The following is a 24301-nucleotide window of genomic DNA, read 5'->3' on the forward strand; positions in this document are numbered from 1 at the left end:
CGTGTTGGGAAGCGCATTTCTCAGCAGTGCCCAGTTTGACGCGGATTTAATTTAAAACACGTTATCATTATTTCCGTATTACTACTTGCATTAATTAAATATACTTGACAGCCGACGCCCTTTGTATCGTTTATTTTCCCCTCCCTACAGCAGCGCCCCGCACAAAACGAGACGGCCTTACTGCCACCCAACCCACGTGGCCAGGGGTCGAGAGGTCAGGGTTGGGTTTCGCGAGTGATGAGATTCTGAGCTCTCTGGCTCAACGAAACCCAGCATCGTGGCGTGCCAGGTCACGGTGGTCAGAGAAAACGTGAATTTGATTAAGTCCATTGAACGTCTGGAAATTATTGCAGAAAAAACCATGACACGGGGCAGTTCAAGATTTTCACTTTAAGGTAATTTATCTATTTTACCAGGTAAGGCCCACTGAGCTATGTAGCTCTTTTTCAGAAGCGACCTGGCCACAAATGATAGCTCCATGAAGAGGTGGATTGCTTCCTTAAGATGTGCTACCAAAATTTGACCTGGCCCATAGGACTAAAAAGACCCCGCAGTGTCGATAGGAAGGTGCCGATGATCGACAACTTAAATGGGCTTATGCCAAACTGAAAAATGCACGATCAGAGAGGATGATGGGGATTGGATCGAGAAAGCTGTCCAAGACAGGCAACTCGGATAAACTGGCTCCCAACGTTTAAGCCAACATTTGCAGATTACGCAGTTCCAATATTGTTCAATGAACAAATCTCAAGAGGAAATACACAGGAGTGTTTGGGGAAATGTTTTATTGACATCACATCAGACACTTTCGCATGCTTGTTGCATACATTTCACATGCTTGTTGCATACATTTCAATTAACAAAAGAAACAATACTACGTGACGCTGAGCTTTGTACATTTTTAATCAAGAAAAAGCGATGACACCTACAGTTCATATATGATAAGTGGAAACATTATTTCAACTGTAAAAGAGAAGGGGCAGGAATGTGGATATCCTTCACACATTACAAGAATGTTATCCAGCGTCAATGTTACCATGTGAACACAATTGCAATAAGGTAAGGAATTCGTAATTTTGTATCAAACTTTCCCTTATAATGCCCACAAGTGCTGAGTTGTAAAACACGGTTTTGTTCATTTATCTTCATGTCAAAACTACACAGCATTCAGAATCTCCACTTTAAAACTAAAAACGTCTGTGACAAACTAGTAGGCCATTTCTGTTGAGTAAATTTTTATTTTATTTAATATTCCCATGGCAAAAATTTAATGGCATACATTAAGTGCACCCTGCCAGCCTTTATGGTCCACCAGATAATCACAGATAAAAACTCCACTTCTAAATACAAGACAAGCAACTTTTAAGTTGTAGCAGGTGTATTGGACATGAAGTGTTCTCAAGACTGCTAAGCTGTGGTGAACAAGATGCTCCCAGGGTTTAGTGTATGCCCTGCTGTCCCAATCCGGAAGAAGGAGAGAACTGTGGTGATTGATCTGCCAAAACGTGAAAAGCAGCATTAAATGCTGTGCACACATGGAACCTACAGCATGGGTTTACAAATCAAGGCAGCAAAAGAATGCTGGAAAGTAGAAAATAAAAGGAATAACCTTGGAAAATAGCGCACACTTCAGTTGGGGACCACCAGGCACAAACCACAGAAATGATCACCCATGCAGCCATCTCCCAGAGGGCATGATGCAACTTCAATGACATTGCAAGCATTCAAGGCAGGTGGATAGAGGCCCAGCAGGTCGCTCCACCGCGGTGCGCCTAGTCATCGACGCCAATGTTGCGGAAGAGGTAGGACATGGACTCGCCGTTGTGGATGCGACGGATGGCCTCGGACACGATCATGCTGATATCCACCGTTTTGATCTTGTGGCACTGCAGCTTTTGCACCTCGTGTGGGATAGTGTTGGTCACCACCACCTGTGCATTAACAGATCCCATTAGCATCAACCTCTTGAGTATAAAGCAATGCACACACATACGCTACAAAGTTACTACGTGGAGTTACCAACACACAAACGTGTGCTCAGTCTGCTGAGATGGCCATATGTTTAAACTCTTTGAGTTTGTTACCTAATCAATAATACGGCCACACATTCAGCTGTATAGCTGGTGGTCTAGACAAAGCCGAGGGTGTTGTGGTCACATGACATGCATGCAAGACATGATGGGAGTTGTGCCTTCCTGCTGTTTGTGAGCACATATTTGTGGATGTTGAACTTTGTTCGTACCATACGTAGCCAACCGTGATGATCGAAGGTGTATTGTTAAATCTGTTTCTCGACTATACGCATTCTGTTGATATTTTGCAGTGTATTTTATCATCAATTACATAAAGTGTTGGCTTTGAATTACAAAGTTCGGTGGCACTGCACACGAGCATTTCGAGTACCTTTTTCCTCACATGGGGAAAATGAAAAAACAGACATACAATAGCTATTACCACAGACAACAAGAGTTACAATTCCACATTTCCCAAATAATTATCATGCTAAGTAAATTCATTTGAGATCATCAGCATGGCCTCATTCCTCTGTCACTTCCTGCACACTGGCAGCAGCTGCTTCAGGCTTTAAGCGCTCTGTGACCGAATTGCACGCAGCAGTGGCTCTTATCTTATCTGAACATAATTTATACAGCTCCTTCACTAAGGCACTTTACGAAAAATTAACAACGGTACGTACGAATGTAATGGGGATTAGGCGAATGAAATACATGAGAGGAAGCAATCGGGGCAACTCTGTGATGCGTGAATTCCGTGAAAGCAAAATTCACGACAGTAAATGATGACGAAGGGATTGAATGAATTGGGTTAATGATTGAATGAGAATATGAAGAGGGCACAGTACCGATGGTGGTTATGAGAGGGAGATTAAGGGGGGGTCGTGGGGTGAGCTTGGGAAAATAAGCGAGTTTTGAGTGAGGAGCGGAAACGAGTGAGGGGGGGTGAAATTTGTTCCAGTGAAGGGGGGCGAGGAGAGAGAGAGAGCGTAAATTGAGCACAAGGAGGAGCAGGAACAGAGAGAGACAGCAAAGAGTGAGGAGGGCGTAAAGGGCGAGAAGGAACATAGGATACAACAGTGGAAAGATATGGTGGGGTAAGACCATGAACGTATTTGAAGTTGCCGGTTAAGTAACAGCACTTTGGTTCAACTTGGGCCGCTGTTAACTACCCTGCCGCCCCGCCAAGTGCAGCCTGCATGCAGTGAGGACCTCGTGAATGGGAGATTCTTCAATGAGCCGAGGAGCGTCCGACGAGAGCAGGCCGTGAGTGGCCATTACGTAGATCTTGTAGGCACCCCGTTCCTTCAGGGTCTCGGCAGCCATCACGAAGCTGTGCACATCATCAATGATGTCGTCCTGCCAAAATAGTGAGATGGAATGCAGCTGCATTACTTTGCTGGGAGTAAAAGTAAAACAAATTATATGGAATCTGCAGTACAGCAAGTTTTGCTCAGGTGGCGCAAAACAATACAAAATATTGCCTTCATTGCTTCAACTACAAAGTTGACCAAAAGCTGAATAACATTCGAGCAGGTAGTGTTGAAGGCAACTACAAAAACTGAAACTTGCTTAATGACTAAGTGTTTAGAAAACACATGAAAGCATCGAGCCGAAACTGCATTAATGTATGCCTGTAAGCATTCAATGCACGTACGAACAATGACATATGCAGGTTTGTTAAACGTTCACTGCATGGCACTTACCACAATAATTGCAATTCTTCCACCAACATCTCCCACAACCGTAATGGGTGGCTTCTCCTTGGGCATCATTACTGCGGTAAATGTATTGGGCAGATGGCATTAACGCAGGACTTTGGACAGCAGCCTCAGTGGGTGTCTACAAGCTCCATGCAACTATCACAATAACTGTGGCATCCAAGAGACATGGAAAAAGGCACTGGCAACCATTTTAACTTATATTAAATCATTACACCAGGTAAGCAGTGCAGTTTCTGCATTGTGAGAGATCACATCCAGTACAGGAGTGGGTCCATTGTGCTGACATTAAATTAACTGGGATGTGTACAAATAAACCTACTTTTTTTAATTTAACTATTAATCTGCCTCTAATTTTATACAAAGAGCACAAGAGCAAAGAACGCTACATTTTTTTGTAAATTTGGTTAATAATAACCGTAAGATACTTGAATTGAGTTAGGATTATGCCAATTAAAGTGTTTTTCTCTTACGGACAGTCAGGTGCCTTTGCACATGGCCCCACCCCTATATGTGGCATTGGAACGGAGCACTCACACTTTGGAGAAAGTTTGCGCCATGCTTACCCAGTCGACCAATAATCATGGAACACACAGGCAAGGCGTTGGCAAAACCTGCACTATGTCATCATGAGATAATGGAATACTCAGGTTCTACAGAATGCGAACGTTCAAGTGCAGGGAAACTAGCTCAATTCATCGCGCATTTGCTGCGAGCTGTACATGCACTCGGTACCGAAATCCTGAATGGAATTTTGTGGGGACGGTAAATGCAAATGAGCATGCTTTCAGGATTAAACCAGATTTCCAAAAATAAAAAGGATGCAACAATAATGTAACATATGCCTTGTGTTGAACCACATAAAAAAGTTATATTTAATTCTTCCAGTTTAAAAAAAAAACTGTAAAGTTTAACATTACCAAAAATCAAATACTTTACTTCAAGTGTACTGAATTGAGTTCATGTCTAGTTTAGCCAGCATGGAACAGGTCTGACAATGAGCGCATTCTAAAATGTTGTCTGCAACAATGAAATGTGTGGGTTTTGACAACTGCCCTTTGCTTTTATATTGTATATTTAATTTTGATTTGCAGAAAGACATTCATAATTTCTGAATGAGGCAAAACTCTCTTACAATATATGCAATTCAAGCTCAGATTTGTTTGCAAAACGTCCAATTGCAAGCCATGCAGGAAGAAAATTAAGGGTCCAAATGATTTAAAGGAATGGCAATTATTTGAATGATGTAAATGGTAACCAGTCGTAAACCACCACCACAATGCAAGTATAGCAAACTCTACATGCCACACACAGTTTTTTCCCCCACACCTTTCCACCAATAAATCAATTGAAATCTCTGGAAGATAGGAAAAAATAAAAGAGCCCATTGTAACAGTATCAGCGTTTTCTCCATGTGTTGATCTCGGTGCAACAAAAAGGCTTCAATGAATGCGGGGCAGGCAAACAAATGGGCGTACTTGGCAGCTCTAGTCCTGGGTATGAACTTGACGGTTTTCCTGACATACGGACACAGCAAAAATGTGAGTAGATGTCCTTCCTTCGAGATGGACGCACGAAGTTGTAGGCTTTTACATTTGTTTTAAAACTGTCGAACACTCCGGAGTTATACTTGCAACAATCCCACCTTACGCGAAAGGAAAGTCAGCAACAAAACTGTTATCGTTAATGGCACATCATTTTTTAAAACGGTTGCATGTTAGAAATTAAAAAAATGCAAATGAACACACACGCACGCGCGCCTCCTCCTTCTCCATTAGCAGTGTTCGTTAGCAGCCGGCGTTCGTTCGCCGCCGCCACCGCCGCCACTGCGTTGCAAGTGCCTTACGCGGAAGCTCCAGGACGGGGTGGATGGCAGAGCTCGAGTTCTTCATGACAATGGGCGGTGGCGAGTGCCGCCCGTCGTCCATGTCTGACTCGGCATCCTGCGCCTCCCCGTGGATCACGGCCATGGCGAGACGCAGCCGCTCTGCAAACGACTGAGCCCTGTCTCGCCAGGTACACACACGGACGTTTAAACATCCGCCCCAACACGCACTGCCTACCCCAAGTTGATGTGCGTGGGACAGGCAGCTCTTGATTATCCGGGTCCTCTGGTTTTCTCCCCTCCAGATTTATAAAACATGCTTCTGAGATTGTTTAGATTATTTTGCTGCTGTAAATGCCCAAATGATTCTGCTTTTGTTGAGCAATCGTTTGTGGCCAGGTCGCTTCTGAAAAATAAGTTAATACCTCATTGGACTTTGGCCTGGTAGGATGGGAACGGTTTAGTTTAATTTGTAAGTGCTTGGGTGATTGTTTACCATTATTGTACTTTTCACTCCCTTCATGTTTTTGTATTGTTGTTGTAACGTTCTTACCCACCCCTACTGGACATCTGTGAAAGAGCTTTATAGCTGATTCTGAAAAATGCAAAGATGCATATTCTTTGGATCTTTCTGTAAAGTCACGTAGATAGAAAAAAATAAAAGTAAGTAAAAAAATAAAAACTACGACGTTTCGATCACAACACATGCAGAGGTGGGGGATTTAGTAAACTTACAGGTATGTAAGTTAGGATACTAGAATATTATTTGTTTGATAATTATCATGGACAGCCCTCTATAAATCCACTGCTGGATGAAGGCCTCTCCACACCTTAAAAGTTGCCAGTTGTTTGACCATATTTCCCCGCAATGACTTGTCTGTTTTTCTTGCGTCTCAAGGTAATTGGTTAATTTTCCAACACATTTGGAGTCATGTGTGCATCGGTCAATGAATCTCAATGAGCTCATAATTAAACTAGCAGACATCGAGATATGTTATGTATTGCTAATCTTCAACCCTGACAAATCTGACCACGAATAACACGAGTTATCTGTACGAGCACAATCACTAGGAGCAGAGTCTGAAAGCATCGCAAAAAGGCAGCTGACCTTTTGGCAGAAGAAGGCGACTTTGCCACAATGACTGCATTTCTGTAGTCTGGAATCTACAACCGGCATGAGTAATTGATACAAAAAAAATTAGTACAAATAATACATTCAAAAATATTGCTTCATCATGTTCTGTATATCTGAAGATTAGTTATATATTATTCTTAACTGTGTATATGTTTTCAAATGACTTTCCACGCATTTTGTTTTATTTAAAACTTGAAAGCTAGATTTCTCATTTCAAGGAGCTGCTACCTGGTTGCAAAGGTTATAATTAATGCTGCAGTATAGTTGCAATTAAAGAGTCGTTGGTCGTACCTCATCCTGTATGTACTGAATCAGAAAAGGTGATGCCCTCAGGTTATCCACTGGGATGTTAAAGAAGCCTTGTATCTCCTTCTGGTGCAAGTCCATTGTGATCAGATGTGTCATGCCTGGAACGAAATGTGGCTTTAATTGCAAAATAAGTCATCAAGTAAAAGCACAATAATAATTGTGCTATGTAGAACAATAATTGCACGATAATTGGTGGTTGTGCCAAGTGTTGCCAAGTGTTGCTTTGATCAGTCAATTATTCTCCAGCTCTAACCTGCTTTGCACAGCATGGATGCGAGCAGCTTGCAGACTATGGAGCCGCGTTTGCGCATTTTGGAATGCTTGCTGTAAGGGAAGTAGGGCACTACGCCAATAATGTTGCGCGCTGCCGACGTCTTGCACGCATACGTCATGATCAGCAACTCCATCACCGCTGTGTTCACATCCCTTGGGATAACAAAACAGAAAAGAGGTGCCAAAACATCTACATAAACAATGAAAGAGCGTTAAAGCGTTTTTGAAAATATACCACTCACAAACCTATCATTATATTTCAGTTAAATGGTAAAAAAATACCATCGTCATGAACATTTACGAAGCAGCAGTGAGTTCCATTAACAGAACACACAACCAAAAACATACTATTTGTCATGGAAAAAATGTATAAGGTCAAATAAAAAAATCTCGCAATGCACAAAGGTTCTGATTGCCTTGCGGGCTAGGTTATATAATCAATATCTAAATATACTTGTTACCTTGGGCACGTTTGAATAATGAACACATCCTTTCCTCGCACGGACTGCTGGATGTGCACTCTCGTCTCTGTAACACAACAGCATTAAGGATGCCAATGCATTACAAAAGATGATTATACGAAAAACACCTTTACATAAAAAAACCTGAACATTATATGAATGCGGGCGGTATAATGAATGGCATGGTATCACCACCTCTGTTTGGCTCCTGGTAGACCTGAGCTTTTCCCAGATCAGTGCTCAGACGTCTGAAATTAAAGTACACAAAAACACGTTTATTCTCTTCAACATTTTGCACAAACTTTGTAACAACCGACATATATAAGACAAGGAGAGTCAATAGCAGTGGCCATTTATTTTTAATCATTACATTCATAACTCGGAATTTCAATGCAGAGTTTGGATGGAGAATTCGTGTGATAACCCCTATCTCGTGCTGCTTATGTACACACACTCCCCATGAATCTCAAACTCCAAAATATTTGTTCTAGACTAGTGCATTTTTTATTTCAGCAAAGTCACTCGTTGTTGCTTTTATTTAGTCACAGATGCTTTTCTCAAAAAGCAGGCGATGTCGACCTAGCTGAACTTTGTGTTTCTACAAATCACAGTCGGTGGCTTTACCACTCTGGCAGGAGCTAAGCACTTCAACCTAGGACAGCTCTGGGAACCCGTTCCATCGATTAAATAAAAAAACTTCACAACTGGATGCATCGAGGCAGGCCTGTCTCGGTCACGAGTTCGTCTGCCATAAAACTCCAATCACGTGTTTCCAAAGAATCGGACACTCCTTCCATAAATAAACAAGAGTTAACGACCCCAGGCAAAGGCTGCCTCCCCAGTGAAGCAGGCGTTATACTGGTAGGAACGAAGTGGACCAGACCACCAATAGATTATATCGTCCGACCGTTTGTCCGTCCGTCCCTCCGTCCGCGTCCGTCCGTCCGTCCGACAAGATGGCCGCCCGCTCCCCCTGCGCGTGTGTGTGTGTGCGTGTGTTTGCGTGCGTGCGTGTGCGTGTGTATGCGCGTGTGTGTGCGTGCGTGTCTGTGTGTGCGTGCGTGTGTGTATATGTGTGACTGTGTGCGTGTGTGTGCGTGCGTGTGTGCGTGCGTGTGTGCGTGTCCGGCCCACTCGAGCGGCGTGATGAATGGGCACTATTGGGCTTCGGATCGTTATTCACGGCGAACTGGAAGCGTAGCAACACAACTTCATTACGTGTGCGTGCGTGCATGTATGTGTGTGTGCGTGCGGTGTGTGTGCGTGTGTGTGTGCGTGTGTACGTTTATGCGCGTGTGTGCGCGGTCGATATCCCTGTACCGGTATTAGTATTATTCCTACCAGCCCACCCCGCAGGGTCCTGTTACTGGTAGGAAAGAAGTGGACCAGACCACCAATAGATTATATCGTCCGTCCGTCCGTCCGTGTATCAACATCGCCCCCTACTGCAAACACTTGGCATGACCCTGTCCGACAAGATGGCCGCCCGCTCCCCCTGCGATCTGTGAAATAAACAAGATGGCCGTCGCTTCCGGCGCCTCACGGCGAAACTTTAAACACTAGAATACAGTAATTTTTTCTTTAACTCCTCTATACCCAGTCGATATCCCTGTACCGGTACTAAGTATTATTCCTACCAGCCCACCCCGCAGGGTCCTGTTTTTCCACACGAATACATTTTAGCCCAGTGACGCTGTGAGCCACAGCTCTTCATTCACAAAGGCACAATTCCGAATTACCCACCCTTGTAGATTCCTCGGGCTTTTTATTTATCGTGTAGATGGAAATCCAACTGCTCGATGGAAAGCTTCCCCCCGGCACCTCCGATTAGCACGGTTGGCTACGTGTGGTGCAAAAGAAGTTCAACGAACATGCATACATACACCTTGCGGGTCGTGGCCAGTACGATTTGCTGATGGTGGGGGGGGGGGAAACGTGAAAGTGCCACACTTCCATTCTCCTCCAAGCCCAATCTCACCACTCCTCCCATGCTCCTCCAACTCCCAATGTCTCACCACCACTCTCCCTTGCTCCACCAATCACCCAGTCTCACCACTACTTTATCAACACCCCCCCTCAACACCAGTTTCACCGCAATATATCTCCTCCATCAATCCCCCAGGCTGGTGGTGAGTGAGGGTTGGAGGTGAGTGAGGGCTGGAGGTGAGTGAGGGTTGATGGTGAGTGAGGGCTGGTGGTGAGTGAGGGCTGGTGGTGAGTGAGGGCTGGTGGTGAGTGAGGGCTGGTGGTGAGTGAGGGCTGGTGGTGAGTGAGGGCTGGTGGTGAGTGAGGGCTGGTGGTGAGTGAGGGCTGGTGGTGAGTGAGGGTTGGAGGTGAGTGAGGGCTGGAGGTGAGTGAGGGTTGGTGGTGAGTGAGGGCTGGTGGTGAGTGAGGGCTGGTGATGAGTGAGGGCTGGTGATGAGTGAGGGCTGGTGGTGAGTGAGGGCTGGTGGTGAGTGAGGGCTGGTGGTGAGTGAGGGCTGGTGGTGAGTGAGGGCTGGTGGTGAGTGAGGGCTGGTGGTGAGTGAGGGCTGGTGGTGAGTGAGAGCTGGTGGTGAGTGAGAGCTGGTGGTGAGTGAGGGTTGGTGGTGAGTGAGGGTTGGTGGTGAGTGAGGGTTGGTAGTGAGTGAGGGCTGGTGGTGAGTGTGGGCTGGTGGTGAGTGAGGGCTGGTGGTGAGTGAGGGCTGGTGGTGAGTGAGGGTTGGTGGTGAGTGAGGGCTGGTGGTGAGTGAGGGTTGGTGGTGAGTGAGGGCTGGTGGTGAGTGAGGGCTGGTGGTGAGTGAGGGTTGGTGGCGAGTGAGAGCTGGTGGCGAGGGTTGGTGGTGAGTGAGGGCTGGTGGTGAGTGAGGGCTGGTGGTGAGTGAGGGTTGGTGGTGAGTGAGGGCTGGTGGTGAGTGAGGGCTGGAGGTGAGTGAGGGCTGGTGGTGAGTGAGGGCTGGTGGTGAGTGAGGGCTGGTGGTGAGTGAGGGCTGGTGGTGAGTGAGGGCTGGTGGTGAGTGAGGGTTGGTGGTGAGTGAGGGCTGGTGGTGAGCGAGGGCTGGTGGTGAGGGCTGGTGAGTGAGGGCTGGTGGTGAGCGAGGGCTGGAGGTGAGTGAGGGCTGGTGGTGAGTGAGGGCTGGTGGTGAGTGAGGGTTGGAGGTGAGCGAGGGTTGGTGGTGAGTGAGGGCTGGTGGTGAGGGTTGGTGGTGAGTGAGGGTTGGAGGTGAGTGAGGGCTGGTGGTGAGTGTGGGCTGGTGGTGAGTGAGGGCTGGTGGTGAGTGAGGGCTGGTGGTGAGTGAGGGTTGGTGGTGAGTGAGGGCTGGTGGTGAGTGAGGGTTGGTGGTGAGTGAGGGTTGGTGGTGAGTGAGGGCTGGTGGTGAGTGAGGGCTGGTGGTGAGTGAGGGTTGGTGGCGAGTGAGAGCTGGTGGCGAGGGTTGGTGGTGAGTGAGGGCTGGTGGTGAGTGAGGGCTGGTGGTGAGTGAGGGCTGGTGGTGAGTGAGGGTTGGTGGTGAGTGAGGGCTGGTGGTGAGTGAGGGCTGGTGGTGAGTGAGGGCTGGAGGTGAGTGAGGGCTGGTGGTGAGTGAGGGCTGGTGGTGAGTGAGGGCTGGTGGTGAGTGAGGGCTGGTGGTGAGTGAGGGCTGGTGGTGAGTGAGGGTTGGTGGTGAGTGAGGGCTGGTGGTGAGCGAGGGCTGGTGGTGAGGGCTGGTGAGTGAGGGCTGGTGGTGAGCGAGGGCTGGAGGTGAGTGAGGGCTGGTGGTGAGTGAGGGCTGGTGGTGAGTGAGGGTTGGAGGTGAGCGAGGGTTGGTGGTGAGTGAGGGCTGGTGGTGAGGGTTGGTGGTGAGTGAGGGTTGGAGGTGAGTGAGGGCTGGAGGTGAGTGCCACTCGGGTAGGGTGCCTACTCACTCGGCTATCTTGCGGGCCAGCTCCACGCAGGCGGGGTTGGAGTTGGCCGAGAAGAGCATGCAGTCGGCCTTCGACACGTTCATGGCGGCGGCGACTGTTCCCTGCCGGGGTGGTGGTGCTGATGGTGATGACGGCGACACGCTGCTGTGAAGACGACGACGATAATGATGATACACTACCGATGCTGCTGATTATAGTTTACACTTTTGTACAGAAGAACAGCGATGACAATTGTGTTTTTATTAAGTACGGTGCTACGACTGCTGGTGTTGAAGATGATCTGCCACTGGTGATGGTCACGCTGCCGCTGCTGTGTGTAGCACTGCTGATAGTGTTGCTGATGGCGATTTCTCACGGTGCTGCCGCTGATTGTGCCTGCTGAAGCGAGTAATGCTGCAGCTTGCTGGCACTGACGATGCTGACGATGCTGCTGACAACGATGCTGACGACGTTGATGTTTAGGCCGTGATGAAGGTGATTGTTGAACCACCTCCAAAACACGCAGCCACAAATCCTCTGCGGGGTTCTCGACAGCCGCTACTGTACGCTAAGCATGGCGATTACCTCCCAAAAAAAGACACACACACGCAACAGGAGACGAGTAAACACACGCAACAGGAGACGAGTAAACAGGCGCAACACGAGACGAGTAATCAGGCGCAGAGGCTCCCACCTCAGCAAACAAACATCCAATGGCAGCGGCGTCACCCTCAGCTCTCCCGCCAGGCCGCGACCTGAAGGGTTACGCGACGTCACTTCCGTTAAATACGAAGCCGACGACGTCACTTCACCCCACCCTAACGGAGCAGATGACGTCACGTACCCTCAAAGAAAATGTGACGACACTTCCCATACTCTTAGGTTTTTTCGGTAAAGTCACGGGACTTTACCTAAAAAACATAAGAGTATGAATCCTTGCAGTCACGAAAGCTTCAAATCTAGAACGACACTTCCTTCACAAGGAGCCGGTGACGTCACGCACCCTCACAGAGCTAGTGACGTCACGCAGCCTGGCGGAGAAGATGACGCTACTCTCCCCTCACGGTGCTGGTGACGTCATGTACCCGCACGGAGCCTGTGACGTCACGCGCCCGACCCTCACCCCGTCAACTCGTGCCCGTGTCGCCCCCCTCAGACCCCACTGAGCTCCGCTGCAGGAGGAAGGGACCCGCGGCTTGTCGCCTGGACATGGATAGCGGCAGCCACATCGTGTGAACGCGTGGATTGGTGGATGTGGCGGGGAAACCCGAAAACAACAACATCCACGCGAGCACAACGGGGAGAGAGAGAGACACGAAAACTCCAAATAGCAGCAGCAGCTAACGTCAGGGTCGAGCTCGAACCCACGACCTCCTGTGCACCAGGCGAGGTAGTCGACCTCGTACAGCCACAAGGCACTGTCGTCTTGTTCTTTCGCAGAATGGCAAACATCAATACGACGTTCAGGAGGAGCTCCGTGCCGATGTCTCTGCTAGCCACGGCGAGAGGGCTTCACGAGATTGATGGTCACATTTAGATAATCCTCCTGTTAAGACCAACATCGGGTAAAACATCAACAAGATGCACCAACTGTTCTCTTTTAGCCCCGTCCACCCCCCCCCAACACGTTCAACTCATTGGCTTCCACATTCAGATAAGCCCCTCCCCCTTTAAACTTGTATTTAAGAGCTTGTCTCTTGGAATTTTGCCTCACTTGAGACCGTAAATCTAGCTGACGGTCCCACCTGATGACGGAGACTTGTGTTGCCTCCGAAACGTCGTGATTTATTATTTTATTTCTATTATTTTTTACCTACGTGACTTTACCGAAAAACCTAAGAGTATACTTCCTCCTGTTGAAGGTGCGCTGACTGCAGTTGTTGACTGCACGGTGCAGAGTTGGTGTTGCAAGGTCACACACATCCTGTGGCTTTGTCTTGAATGTCCCCTTCATGAATGAGGCGTGCGAACTGGCCTGCTGGTGTAGAGAGTACTGCAGATATGTAACGCGACATGTGCGTGGATGACATGAACGAGAATCAAGTCGCAACCTGTTAATTTGTTTATTCGGCAAACGCTTGGTTAAATGGCACGGCAGCCCAATTAATATTTCAACAAAATCAAAATGTTATAAATATGAAATGGAATGTAAAATTCATAACCCTATAAATGCACCTCGGCCTGTTTGCCAAGTTTACTTTCCTGCCGTAGCACTTCAAATAATTGAGCCAATTAAATTTTAATGTATTTATTGATATTCTTAATGTATTATCTCTGTCGAAAGAGCTTTGGTGGGCTAATACATTTTGCATTACATGATACTTTTCAAGTTGCAAACTCGGGCTGTCGTGGGAGTGGTGGCGCAGCGGTTAGCGAAACTGCGACCTCAACCTGTCGACCCGAGTTTAATTGATGTCCACAGCTCTCTCTCTAGCAGCGAGCGAGATCAACTTCACGAACCCGCATTGGCCAGCAGCATGTTGACAAAGGTCCCTAATAGGTGTTGCCGAATCAACTTGGGACTGTGACACTGGAACACAGTGTACTTTCACCTGCAGACAATTCCCTTGATACTGGTAGGAACCTCCAGGTTACACCAGCCCACAGGGGATTATTCTGTCCGTCCGTCGTGCATCCAAAAATTGGAGGGGTGGGGCTGGGTGGGGAAGGTGGGGCTGGGTGGGGAGGGGCTGGCTGGGGAGGGGCTGGTCACCCCGTAGAGCCCTTATAAAACTCAACGTTTAACCTACTCACGCCACCTTGTGCCCGCCCTCACAGTCGGCCATATTTGCAGAATACACTACGCCGCCGTTGACCCTGGCCATTGACCGAGCAACCCAACGTTCCTACCAGCTCCCTCCGCAGGAATGGTTTATGCACGAGCGTGCTTTCACGACTCCCCACAGGGATTAGGAGGGCAAAGGAACTTCACTCCAGACTTTGTACACACTGGCCCAAAGGCAAATGTGCTAACCGCTAGGCTATTCAAACTTTTACTAACAACTTCATCCACACTAACGTATGTCCAGTGTTCAAATAGCATTATGCTGTAGACTGGTGTGCAGCTACCTCCTTTGTAAGCATCTAGATTTTTGTTTTAGTCTCCAAGTTTTAGGTTACAGATCAGCAACGCCAAAAAACCCTTCACTAAGCTTGATAAATGTTACAGTCTGCTATATATCAATGTAGGACAATATCATGTACACCTATACGGTAAAACCGTTTGGGTCAGGTTGATCGAAGCCGTTAAGATTTATTTTCAAGCAATTAGTTTGACTGGTGGTCAGTCTTCTATGGCTAGTACCATTGTTAGCGTTCCCGTGAAATTCACTCTTTGATTTGTTTCCACCCACGCTGAGAACACACCTTGTCCAGCCAGCACACCGGTGAAACCACTTCCGTTCTTGATTCGTTCTTTGCACCGATCCAGTTTGGAATTCTAACCCATTGTCTTCCCCCCCCCCGGCCCTCAAGTTCTTATAACCCAAGCAAATTCAAGAAATGTATTCACTCTTTATCTATACCTTCAATAGTGCTCTTTGTTTCTGGCCACTTGGTGTGTTGGGCCTTCGGGCAACTGTGCTCAGTAACAGCGATTTAGAAGTATATTTAAGTGCGGTTGACTCGATTATCCGCGCTAATGATGGGGAGGACGGCCGCGGATAATTCAAAATCACGGATAATCCAAACATATAACCATTTGCAGCGGATGTCTATGCCAAAAAACCACTGATATAGGTATAAATTAAAACTCACAAAATAAATGATCAGATAAATCACTCAAGATGAAGCACAATTGACAGATTTTGATGCTTGCTCTTTCAATGTAGAATCGACCGATCGATGAGTGTGCAGTGACAACACTTTCCTGCTCCCGGCGCAGAAGACTCGGCCCACTAAGTGGACAGCAGCAGCGCCACGCCAATCAACATCAAACTCCGCCCACCATTGTAAAGATATTGCAACTACTGTACTGTTGAGGCGATCACGTGGATTTCTGATTAACCAGAGTGCATATTTGTTTGGTTTAAGCACCTAACTTGTCATAAACATTTCAAAGAATAACAATAACTATTTTTTTATTATTAATACGGGCGGAAGGGAAAATCCACGAGTTATTAATTTGTTAAAATCTCAGGCGCGCGATTAATCCGCAAATCAGATTAACCGCACGTGGATAATCAAGTCTACTACTGAAGTTGTGAACATTCACAAGTCAATAGGAATGTATGCCGTTATTTTACTGAAACTAGAGGCCCACTGAGCTACGTAGCTCTGTTTTAGACGCATCCTAGCCACAAATGACAGCTCAACGAAGTGGCTTATCATCACGTGAAAATTTATGGCAGCCAAATACTCTAAAAGGGTGATGTTGATTATAAATGTGGAGAGGAGAATCCACACGACCACATGGAGAACGTGCAAACTCCAATTATACAGCAGACGCCATGGTTGGGATCGAACCCTGTATACCAGGCGAGGTAGTTAACATGCTGCTGCTGTTTCCCTCGATGTGCGTGACGATGATGATGATGATGACGACGACGACAGGAGGAGGGCACAGGTCGAAGGAATGTCAGCGTGTGGCTTGTGAATTGAGGCCCATAATGCGGAAGGTCAGGGCAGCAATCTTCTCGTAAAGGACAAACATCAGTGCTGCGGTCAGCACAGTTTGCAGCAGCTTGGCTTCCAATCCTTTGTAGAGGCCAGCCACACCTTGCTTTCTAGATTGTGGGAAGGCAAACACGGTCATATAAATGGATTGCACCATTGGACTAAGACACTGGAGCAAAAGACATTGCGATATACAATGAGTTTTTGTTGTTGTTTGCAAACTAGCTTTTGCAAGCTAGTAGATACAAAACAATAGGCAGTTGTGGAATAAGCACCTTCATACGAGTATTTACATGGTTGCGATTACTCATGTTTTGAACACTTTGTGTGGTGGACACCTCACCTGACCCTCTGGCTGATGAGAAGCAGGATGTTCTTCAGGCTTCCCAACACCCCCGAACTGCTCCCACTTTCATACTGTCCAAACTGAGACATCAAGTCAGGCACGTTCAAGTCAGTCAAGTCTCAATCATGCCCGACATCTCTTACTCAAGAGTCAGGTTTTTCCCAACTCCACTTCCGTTCCTTTCCCACGGTTTGTCAAGCTCATGGGGGTCGACAAGCAAGGTGACAAAAAGGGCCAGATTTTTTGTAATTCGGTAAAAAAAAACAACTCGGTATTTGAAGAGCCCGCACAATGCACGTTATGAATTCCACACAGGAAGTTTTCCTTAAGTCCAGCTGGCTGTGAGATGAAACGTTGATATTTGTATTCCCAACGTGTAAAATAATTGTAGTTTAATTTATGTGTGTAGAACTTCTTATGCACCGTACGTAGCCAGCCGTGCTAATCGGAGGTGGGATTAACGTACAGTAGTCTTCGTCTAACGGGGTAGTAGGTGCGTTCCTGAAAAATGCCGCGTGAAGTGAAAAACGCATAAAGCGAAAACGATTTCCCCAAAAAACATTGTAATGTCTTCTTGGTTCTTTCGGTAAAGTCACGTAGAAGGGAAGTAATAAAATAATAAAAATAAAACATAAAATAATTCTCACGACGTTTCGGCCACAACGCAAGCAGCCGTCCTCAGGTGAAACCAGGTCTGTCGCCTCGACAGGTCTGTCGCCTCGACAGACCTGGTTTCACCTGAGGACGGCTGCTTGCGTTGTGGCCGAAACGTCGTGAGAATTATTTTATTATGTTTTATTTTTATTATTTTATTACTTCCCTTCTACGTGACTTTACCGAAAGAACCAAGAAGATGAATCCCTGCAGTCACGAAAGCTTTAAATCGAAATTTAACATTGTAATGGTAAATTTTGGCGAGATACGATGTACTGCTACGCGCATGCAATGAGGTAGCGGAACAAATAACCGAGGGCACGCCGCCGCGTTACTGTATGATTCCGCTTACTGTATCGCACCGCTAAGCCACGCAACTCTAGAAAGTAGTTCGCCATTGACCACTCAGAAATTGCGTTATAACGGTGCACGTTTCGCGTTGTGTGAAAAGTGTTCCCTCATGGAAGAACCACGTTATAGAAAAAACGAGTTCTCGTGTGAACACCACGCGTTAAGCGAGGACTTTCCTTGTGCGTATGTACGCACGTTATATCTCAACTGAACGCAAGTCTACACGAGTCTTGCTCTACGTGATGACCACATGGTGCAGAGGGTTTGCCACAGAGCTGCCGTACCCGGAGTATGGACTGCACCGTCTGAAGCGGGAACGTTGCGGTGGTGGCGATCGCCTTGGCGATGGCTCCGATGATGAAGATGTCCATTGCATTCAGCTGCAACCAAAGGGGCAGCTTAAGGTCGGAGACAACATTGCAAATGTCTGCAGTCGTAACCCACGCAGGACAGCGAGTGTGAGCGTGACGATACATGACACCGCGCATTGTGAAACGGGTAATGTTGCTGCTGCGTAGTTTTTCGCGGTTTTGCCGCACGGCTCTCTGTGTCGCACCGCGGATTGTTCGGCACGATGTCCAACAGTTCAGTTCCTGAGGAAGCTTTCGGCACGTGCAGCGAAACGTCGGACACCGCGCCGAACGCGCGGTATGACCTGAAAACGCATTGTAGAACCGCGGTTTTAAATAAAAACGTATGCGCTAAACAACAAAAAGGTTACTTTTGGTTTGCAGTTACTACGTCGTTATTATCATTGCATGCAGTGACCTTCATTTTGCCAGAGGCGGCTTGCCTCTTGAGGCCTTCGTAAACCATGAACTGGATGGCAGGGTTGAAGGCGAGGACCAGGGAGGGCAGCGTGCCGTTCCACAGGGCCCTCACGCCCTCCTTCTCTATGATCTGCCTGAAGGCATCTGAAAAGGAAGCGTCACAGCACGCGGTCCAAGTAAAGGCGCAGCCCTGCAATTGCTCTTTTTTTACGCCAGCCACACAATGACGACAACGAACCGGCGGCCCTCCGAATTGCAGGGTCCGCGGTGGCTAGGAGATGCTTACTAAAAGCGATGCACCGGAGCAGACGCTGCTGCCAATCCGGCCGGTTGAGCTCCCTCCATCATCCCACCAATAGGGGCGCTGCGGTGGCTAGGAGATGTTAACTCCCTCGTCTGGTTTGCAGGAGGTCGTGGTTTCGATGCCGACCATGACGCCTGCTGTGTATTTGGAGTTTGCGCGTCTCTCTCTCTCTCCCCATGGTCGCGTGGATTTCTCTACGGTTTTTCCCTCCGCATTTATAATCAACACGTGTATTTGCCTGCTATAACTTTCCACGTGATAAGCCACTTGGTTGGGCTCTCATTTGTGACAGCCAGGTCGCTTCTGAAAAATAGCGATATAGCTCAGCGAGGCCTTAATTGGGAAAATAAAAAAACTTTTAATTTAGTTGAAGGCCGATGTGCTAACCATGACGCCGCGGCAGTATTCCCCGGCACATTGTAAGGACCGGCAATGTTCATGCCACTGGACTTCATTGCACTACAGAGCCACGTTTAAGGGGGGGGGGGAATTACTTGTTAAATATATTCTTAAGCCTGTGTTGAATCTATTTTTATTTTTTACTCAATCGTTTACGAATGCAGGAAGTGCCCTGGCAAACGTTGGGTTTCTTTTTAGGCAAAAGCAGGACACGAGCCAAAATGAAACCTCAGTACAGTACCAGCTCTGAGGTGCGATTGTATTTTCAATAAGTAGCCTCATTCAATCGACCTCAGAAGTAGTTCTGTGACGTTATCATCAAGGAACATTTTTCTAATGTATGTATGTTGAGCTTCTTTCACACCCTACGTAGCCAACCGTGCTAATCGGAGGTGCGGGGGAAGGACACCAAACTAAACACAAAATATCAGTTCTAAAGAAGTAAGTTTTCAATGTAGACAAATCGTGATTTCTTACCAAACATTCCCTTGTAATTGGTCTGCTCAATGCGCTCGTTCCGGAATTTTGCTCCCTGCAGCTTTAACCTGGTGTTCACCACCCACATGGGTGTCGTCAGCAACACGTTCACAGCGCCTGCACGATAGAAAAGGCACACGCACACACAGAGATTCTTCATCGCCAAATACAGGCGGTGATCCACGATCGCTTTAACGACGTCACAACGCATTGCTGGAAACCCTGTCGTTGCAAATCGGATCGTCGTAATTAACACGGCGGGCTACGTACGGCGAGAAAGAAGTTCAACATACATATGTGCAAATGGTAGAAACATCACTTGCCGATGTGTTTTTCCTTTTATCGGCCGTATTTAACCGGGTTTCGTAGGTCAACGATCCACAAAGTCACTCGAGAATTACAAAAGCTCCAAGCCAAGTCACGTCTGGAAACCAGACCGACTCCGTTACAAATGCATTCGGGAGTCGTGCCCGAAGTTGCGTCGTAAATCAAGTTATATAAACGTGGTGAATGTGGATCGTGGTAAATCAGACCATAATAAACCAGAGAGACCGGCTGTATAAAGAACCCCCGTTGATGTTTCCTTGATGTGTACAGGGCATTCGGCGTACACGCTTGGGGGTACATGTCATAGAAATTTTCTACAGCACGAGTTCAAGTTCAGTAAGCGAACACAAATAATGATTATTACAGAAACTTTGTTTCGACATATGGTTAATGAATTTGGTCATTGGTGAAAGACACGGAATCTTGAAAAGTGTGCAATGGACGTACGGAGAAATTTGTGTACTGGGAATTACATTGACATGTAAAAACAATGAGGGGCCATCCATTTAGTACGTACGCATGGAGGTGGTCTTTCACCCAAATCCGTACGCTTGCGTATGGGGGGTCTACTGACAATGTACGCATAGGAAACGGGGGGGGGGGTGAAGCATCGATAATAATTTGTCTGCATTGGCCTTCAAATGAGTTAGATAGTCTGTTTGCTTAAACACGTCAATATTATTCATCCTTGATCGTTTCTGCGTGGATTAAATATCGGCTGTTCTATAGGATTCGGGGGGGGAGGGGTGCGTCAAGCGTACGCAGGTCAGGGGGGGGGTGTAAAAAGTATGCGTGCGTACAGGGAGGGGTGGAGGGGTCAAGTTGACAGATTTTTGCGTACGTACTAAATGGATGTCCCCTAATGCATGGATTAGAGAACGTATGCAGATTAAAGACATCATTTAACTCGTTAACTATTTTTTTTCCAGATGAGGCCCACTGAGCTATAAAGCTATTTTTGAGAAGTGACTTGGCCACAAATGATAGCTCAACGAAGTGGCTTATAGCAGCCAAATACTCTAAAACGCACGTTTCTGTGGAGGGAAAAACCGGAGGACCTGGAGAAAAATCCACGCGACCATGGGGAGAACGTGCAACTCTAAATATACAGCAGGCATCAGGGTTGGGATTGAACCCACGACCTCCTGTATACCAGGCAAGGCAGTTAACATCTCGCCACCGCGAGGTGTAAATGGTTAAGAAACATAACTGGGCTTTGGCAGGACACATCGCTCGAAGGCGTGACGGCCTATCGGCAAGAATTGAACAATTCCAAGAGGGCATCTGCCGAAGAGATGAAATCCGCTTTTGTGCGGGTACAATGTGGCGATCGTTACATCGTAGAACCGTGAGGTGTGGGGGAATTCAACCAGCCGCGGATTGACAACCACGATGATGAAGACAGAAAGAGGTTCAAAGCACCTCTACCCACCAGAGAGGAATCCCATGAGCATGTCCTTTCCTGGGCTGGAATTGTTTCTCTGGTCAAGCCACAAGGTCTTGAGGCTGTTGAAGGTGTAGAAGTAAACGAAGTTTGAGCAGCAGAGACTGCTGATGACAGGAAACCACCCCCGGTACACGGCTTGTCTAATACAGATACAAAACAACAACAACAACAAGAACGACAACAATTTCAGACCACAGGGACAACATAATCACAATACCAGCAGTCAGTTTGTATTTTTAACTTCACACAATATATCACGCAAATTATATTTTTGCCTGCATCTGTAACACCCTGGTATTGGTGCTAATTGGGTGATAATTCCAATTAAGAAACCAGAATTGTCTACTGCAAACAAGGTTGTTGTTAATAATCTCCATGAAGGTTAAGGGCAAGATAAACCAACAGAAATTCTTGCCACGTCAGCTCCGAACATGACGACGATGTACTCTGTAATGTGGGCTGTAATTAGGGACATTAATTCACATTTTGAGAAGCGATGAAAACAAAACCTTAACGTAATTCTACGCGCCAACCGAGCAAGCTAAAGTGGCAATGTTTAAGGACGATCTGAATACATCTGTGAGCGCATGTACTCACAAGCCCTCCTCCCGCACTATCTCTTTCAGGATAGTTGGGGTGGACCTTGATTTTCTCTTCTCGTCAACTGAAAACAATAAACAAACAATGGCCGAACAGCCACGCGTTGGGCACGCAAACAAGAGCTTGGGCGGCGTGATGACATTTTTTTTTGTTCGCGACGCACAAAGTCCGACACCGCTGTGAGAGACGGCGCCCAGCGAAGCCGCCGATCGTAGCGTGAGCGAGCGAGCAGACCTGGCGGGGTTTTTATTTTCAGGTTGCCACCGTGCGAAAGAACTGACCCTGCAGGCGAAGTCTGGCCGTGTCCAGTGGAAAGAACACGGTCATTGCTGTGACACTGCCCTGCGAGCGGAAAGCGGTGGGGGGGGGGGGGGTCACATTGAATCTGATTAGCACAGCACAAGTTCAACTCCATAGTACAGCACACTGGTGTGTTGGCGAGCAAATCCACAACATTTACAATCTGGATTTGCTCTAACACACCGGTGTGCTGTACCAATGTAGGGGATGTTCGGGACATCCTCGCACACAAACACCACACAACCCAGGGTTAAGGGTCACGGGAGCGCTGCCGCGTACAACGCGCTATCCGATTGTTGGGTGGAGGACACTCCGATTGGATTGTCCCCAGGAGGATTAACAGAGTTCAAAGTTCATTTATTAGGTACAGCCCTGTGAGCCATTCGGCTCTTGAATCGGGTGCAACCGCAACAAACAAAAACATGAACAAGAAAACATCTTAAAGTGACTATGTGCAAACAGAAAATCCAACAGAGTGGGGAACATTCGCGAAGGATTGCCAAGGGGGAAAGAACCCGAAGAAGGGGGTGAGACGGGCTGTATAAAGGGAGATGATTTGGAGGATTTGTAGGTTGGTTTTCGATGATGAGGAAGTAACGGTGTGAGTTGCCTTGTAAATAAAGATCCTGCCTAACCATCTCAAGGCTCCTCTTCACTAGTAACGAATTGACATGTTCTGTTTACGTGACAAACCTTACTAATTGGCTCTGACGGGTGGTGGCGGGTTTAATGACACATTTATATTTACGCGATATAACCCCAAAAAAAACCTGTGTTATGGATATTGGTCGCTAAAGCCTGCGTGTTAAACTGAGAAGTTAAATTGTGAAACTATTTTTTGATTTTACCAGGTAAGGCCAACCACTGAGGCACGTAGATCTTTTCTAGAAGCGACCTGGCTCTCACAAATGAGAGCCCCATGAAGTGGCTTATCGTGGACAAAAAATTATAGCAGCCAAATACTCTAAACGCGTGACGTTGACTCTGAAAAAAAGCGGAGGACCCGGAGAAAAGTCCACGCGACCACGGGGAGAGAGAGACACGCAAACTCCCAATATACAGCAGCAGCAGGCGTCAGGGTCGGGATCGAGCCCACGACCTCCTGCATACCAGGCGAGGTAGTTAACATCTCCTAGCCACCGTGATGGTGATGAGAGAGAAAGATACACAAACTCCAAATGTACAGCGGCAGGTGTCAGCGTCGAGCCCACGACCTCCTGTATACCAGGCGAGGTAGTTAACATCTCCTAGCCACCGTGATGATGATGAGAGAGACACACAGACTCCAAATATACAGCAGGCGTCAGGGTCGGGATCGAGCCCACGACCTGTATACCAGGCGAGGTAGTTAACATCTCCTAGCCACCGTGATGATGATGAGAGAGACACGCAGACTCCAAATATACAGCAACACACACACATACACACTCATACACATACATACACACACATACACACACCCATACAACACACATACATAAACATCCATACATACATAGACACATACATACACACACATACACGTACATACATACACACTCATACACATATATACAACACACATACATACTTACTCATTCACACATACAAAGACACATACAACACGCACACATACAACACATACACAGACACACATATAACACATACATACACACACATACAACACACATACATAAACATCCATACATACATAGACACATACATACACATACATACATACACACGCATACAACACACATACAAGACACATACAACACACATACACACATACAGCACACACATACACACACTCACTAACCAGACCGGCGCAGTCGAACCAGAGCGGTCACCCCCCCCCCCCATCATCACGACAGCGCGCGGGCCCGAGTCTTCGATCCAGCAGTGGATTGTTTGCGAGCACGAGGAGGAGGAGGAAGCAGCGGCAGGTTGGAGCTGCTGTCCCCACTACTCACCGACGCCCCCGCCAGCGCATGGACGAGGTTGTCGTACGAGAAGACGGCGGCGATGCTTGCGGAGGCCATCGCTCAGTGAGGGTCCCTCCCGGCCCTGCGTCGCCAACTTCCTCGGCGGCCCCGAGCGGCCCCGCGCCTCCCTCCCTCCCTCTGGGGGGGGGGG

The 24301-nt window shown here is 47.4% G+C and overlaps 2 protein-coding genes across 7 annotated transcripts; both read right to left on the reverse strand.

Annotated features, from left to right (window-relative positions):
- Positions 1-768: 768 nt before the first annotated feature.
- Positions 769-12612, reverse strand: PRPSAP2 (phosphoribosyl pyrophosphate synthetase associated protein 2). Of its 5 annotated transcripts, none has more exons than XM_078600923.1 (13): positions 12292-12612; positions 11619-11759; positions 7932-7984; positions 7737-7803; positions 7256-7428; positions 6985-7100; positions 6667-6722; positions 5580-5737; positions 5212-5250; positions 3719-3789; positions 3225-3371; positions 1820-1931; positions 769-1495 (listed from the first exon to the last, which is right to left on the reverse strand). In XM_078600923.1, exons 2-13 carry the CDS (start codon positions 11699-11701, stop codon positions 1440-1442), a joined length of 1131 nt encoding a protein of 376 aa, XP_078457049.1. In that variant the 5' UTR covers positions 11702-11759; positions 12292-12612; the 3' UTR covers positions 769-1439. The 5 variants fall into 5 exon arrangements, with proteins under 5 accessions (XP_078457049.1, XP_078457086.1, XP_078457058.1 ...); XM_078600960.1 differs by having other exon boundaries at positions 11619-11762; positions 12292-12414; XM_078600932.1 differs by having other exon boundaries at positions 11619-11762; positions 11974-12309.
- Positions 12613-15393: 2781 nt separating this feature from the next.
- On the reverse strand, positions 15394-24298 carry SLC25A17 (solute carrier family 25 member 17). 2 transcript variants are annotated; one of them, XM_078600973.1, is made up of 9 exons: positions 24139-24298; positions 22168-22228; positions 21884-21950; positions 21272-21426; positions 19513-19629; positions 18331-18476; positions 17847-17942; positions 16555-16637; positions 15394-16321 (listed from the first exon to the last, which is right to left on the reverse strand). In XM_078600973.1, the coding sequence occupies exons 1-9, from the start codon at positions 24205-24207 to the stop codon at positions 16174-16176; spliced, it is 942 nt and encodes a 313-aa protein (XP_078457099.1). In that variant the 5' UTR covers positions 24208-24298; the 3' UTR covers positions 15394-16173. The 2 variants fall into 2 exon arrangements, with proteins under 2 accessions (XP_078457099.1, XP_078457106.1); XM_078600980.1 differs by having other exon boundaries at positions 23985-24232.
- Between the last annotated feature and the right edge of the window lie 3 nt (positions 24299-24301).

Source organism: Lampetra planeri, chromosome 1, assembly GCF_965212315.1.
Source record: "Lampetra planeri chromosome 1, kcLamPlan1.2.h2, whole genome shotgun sequence".
NCBI classification, from domain to species: domain Eukaryota; kingdom Metazoa; phylum Chordata; class Hyperoartia; order Petromyzontiformes; family Petromyzontidae; genus Lampetra; species Lampetra planeri.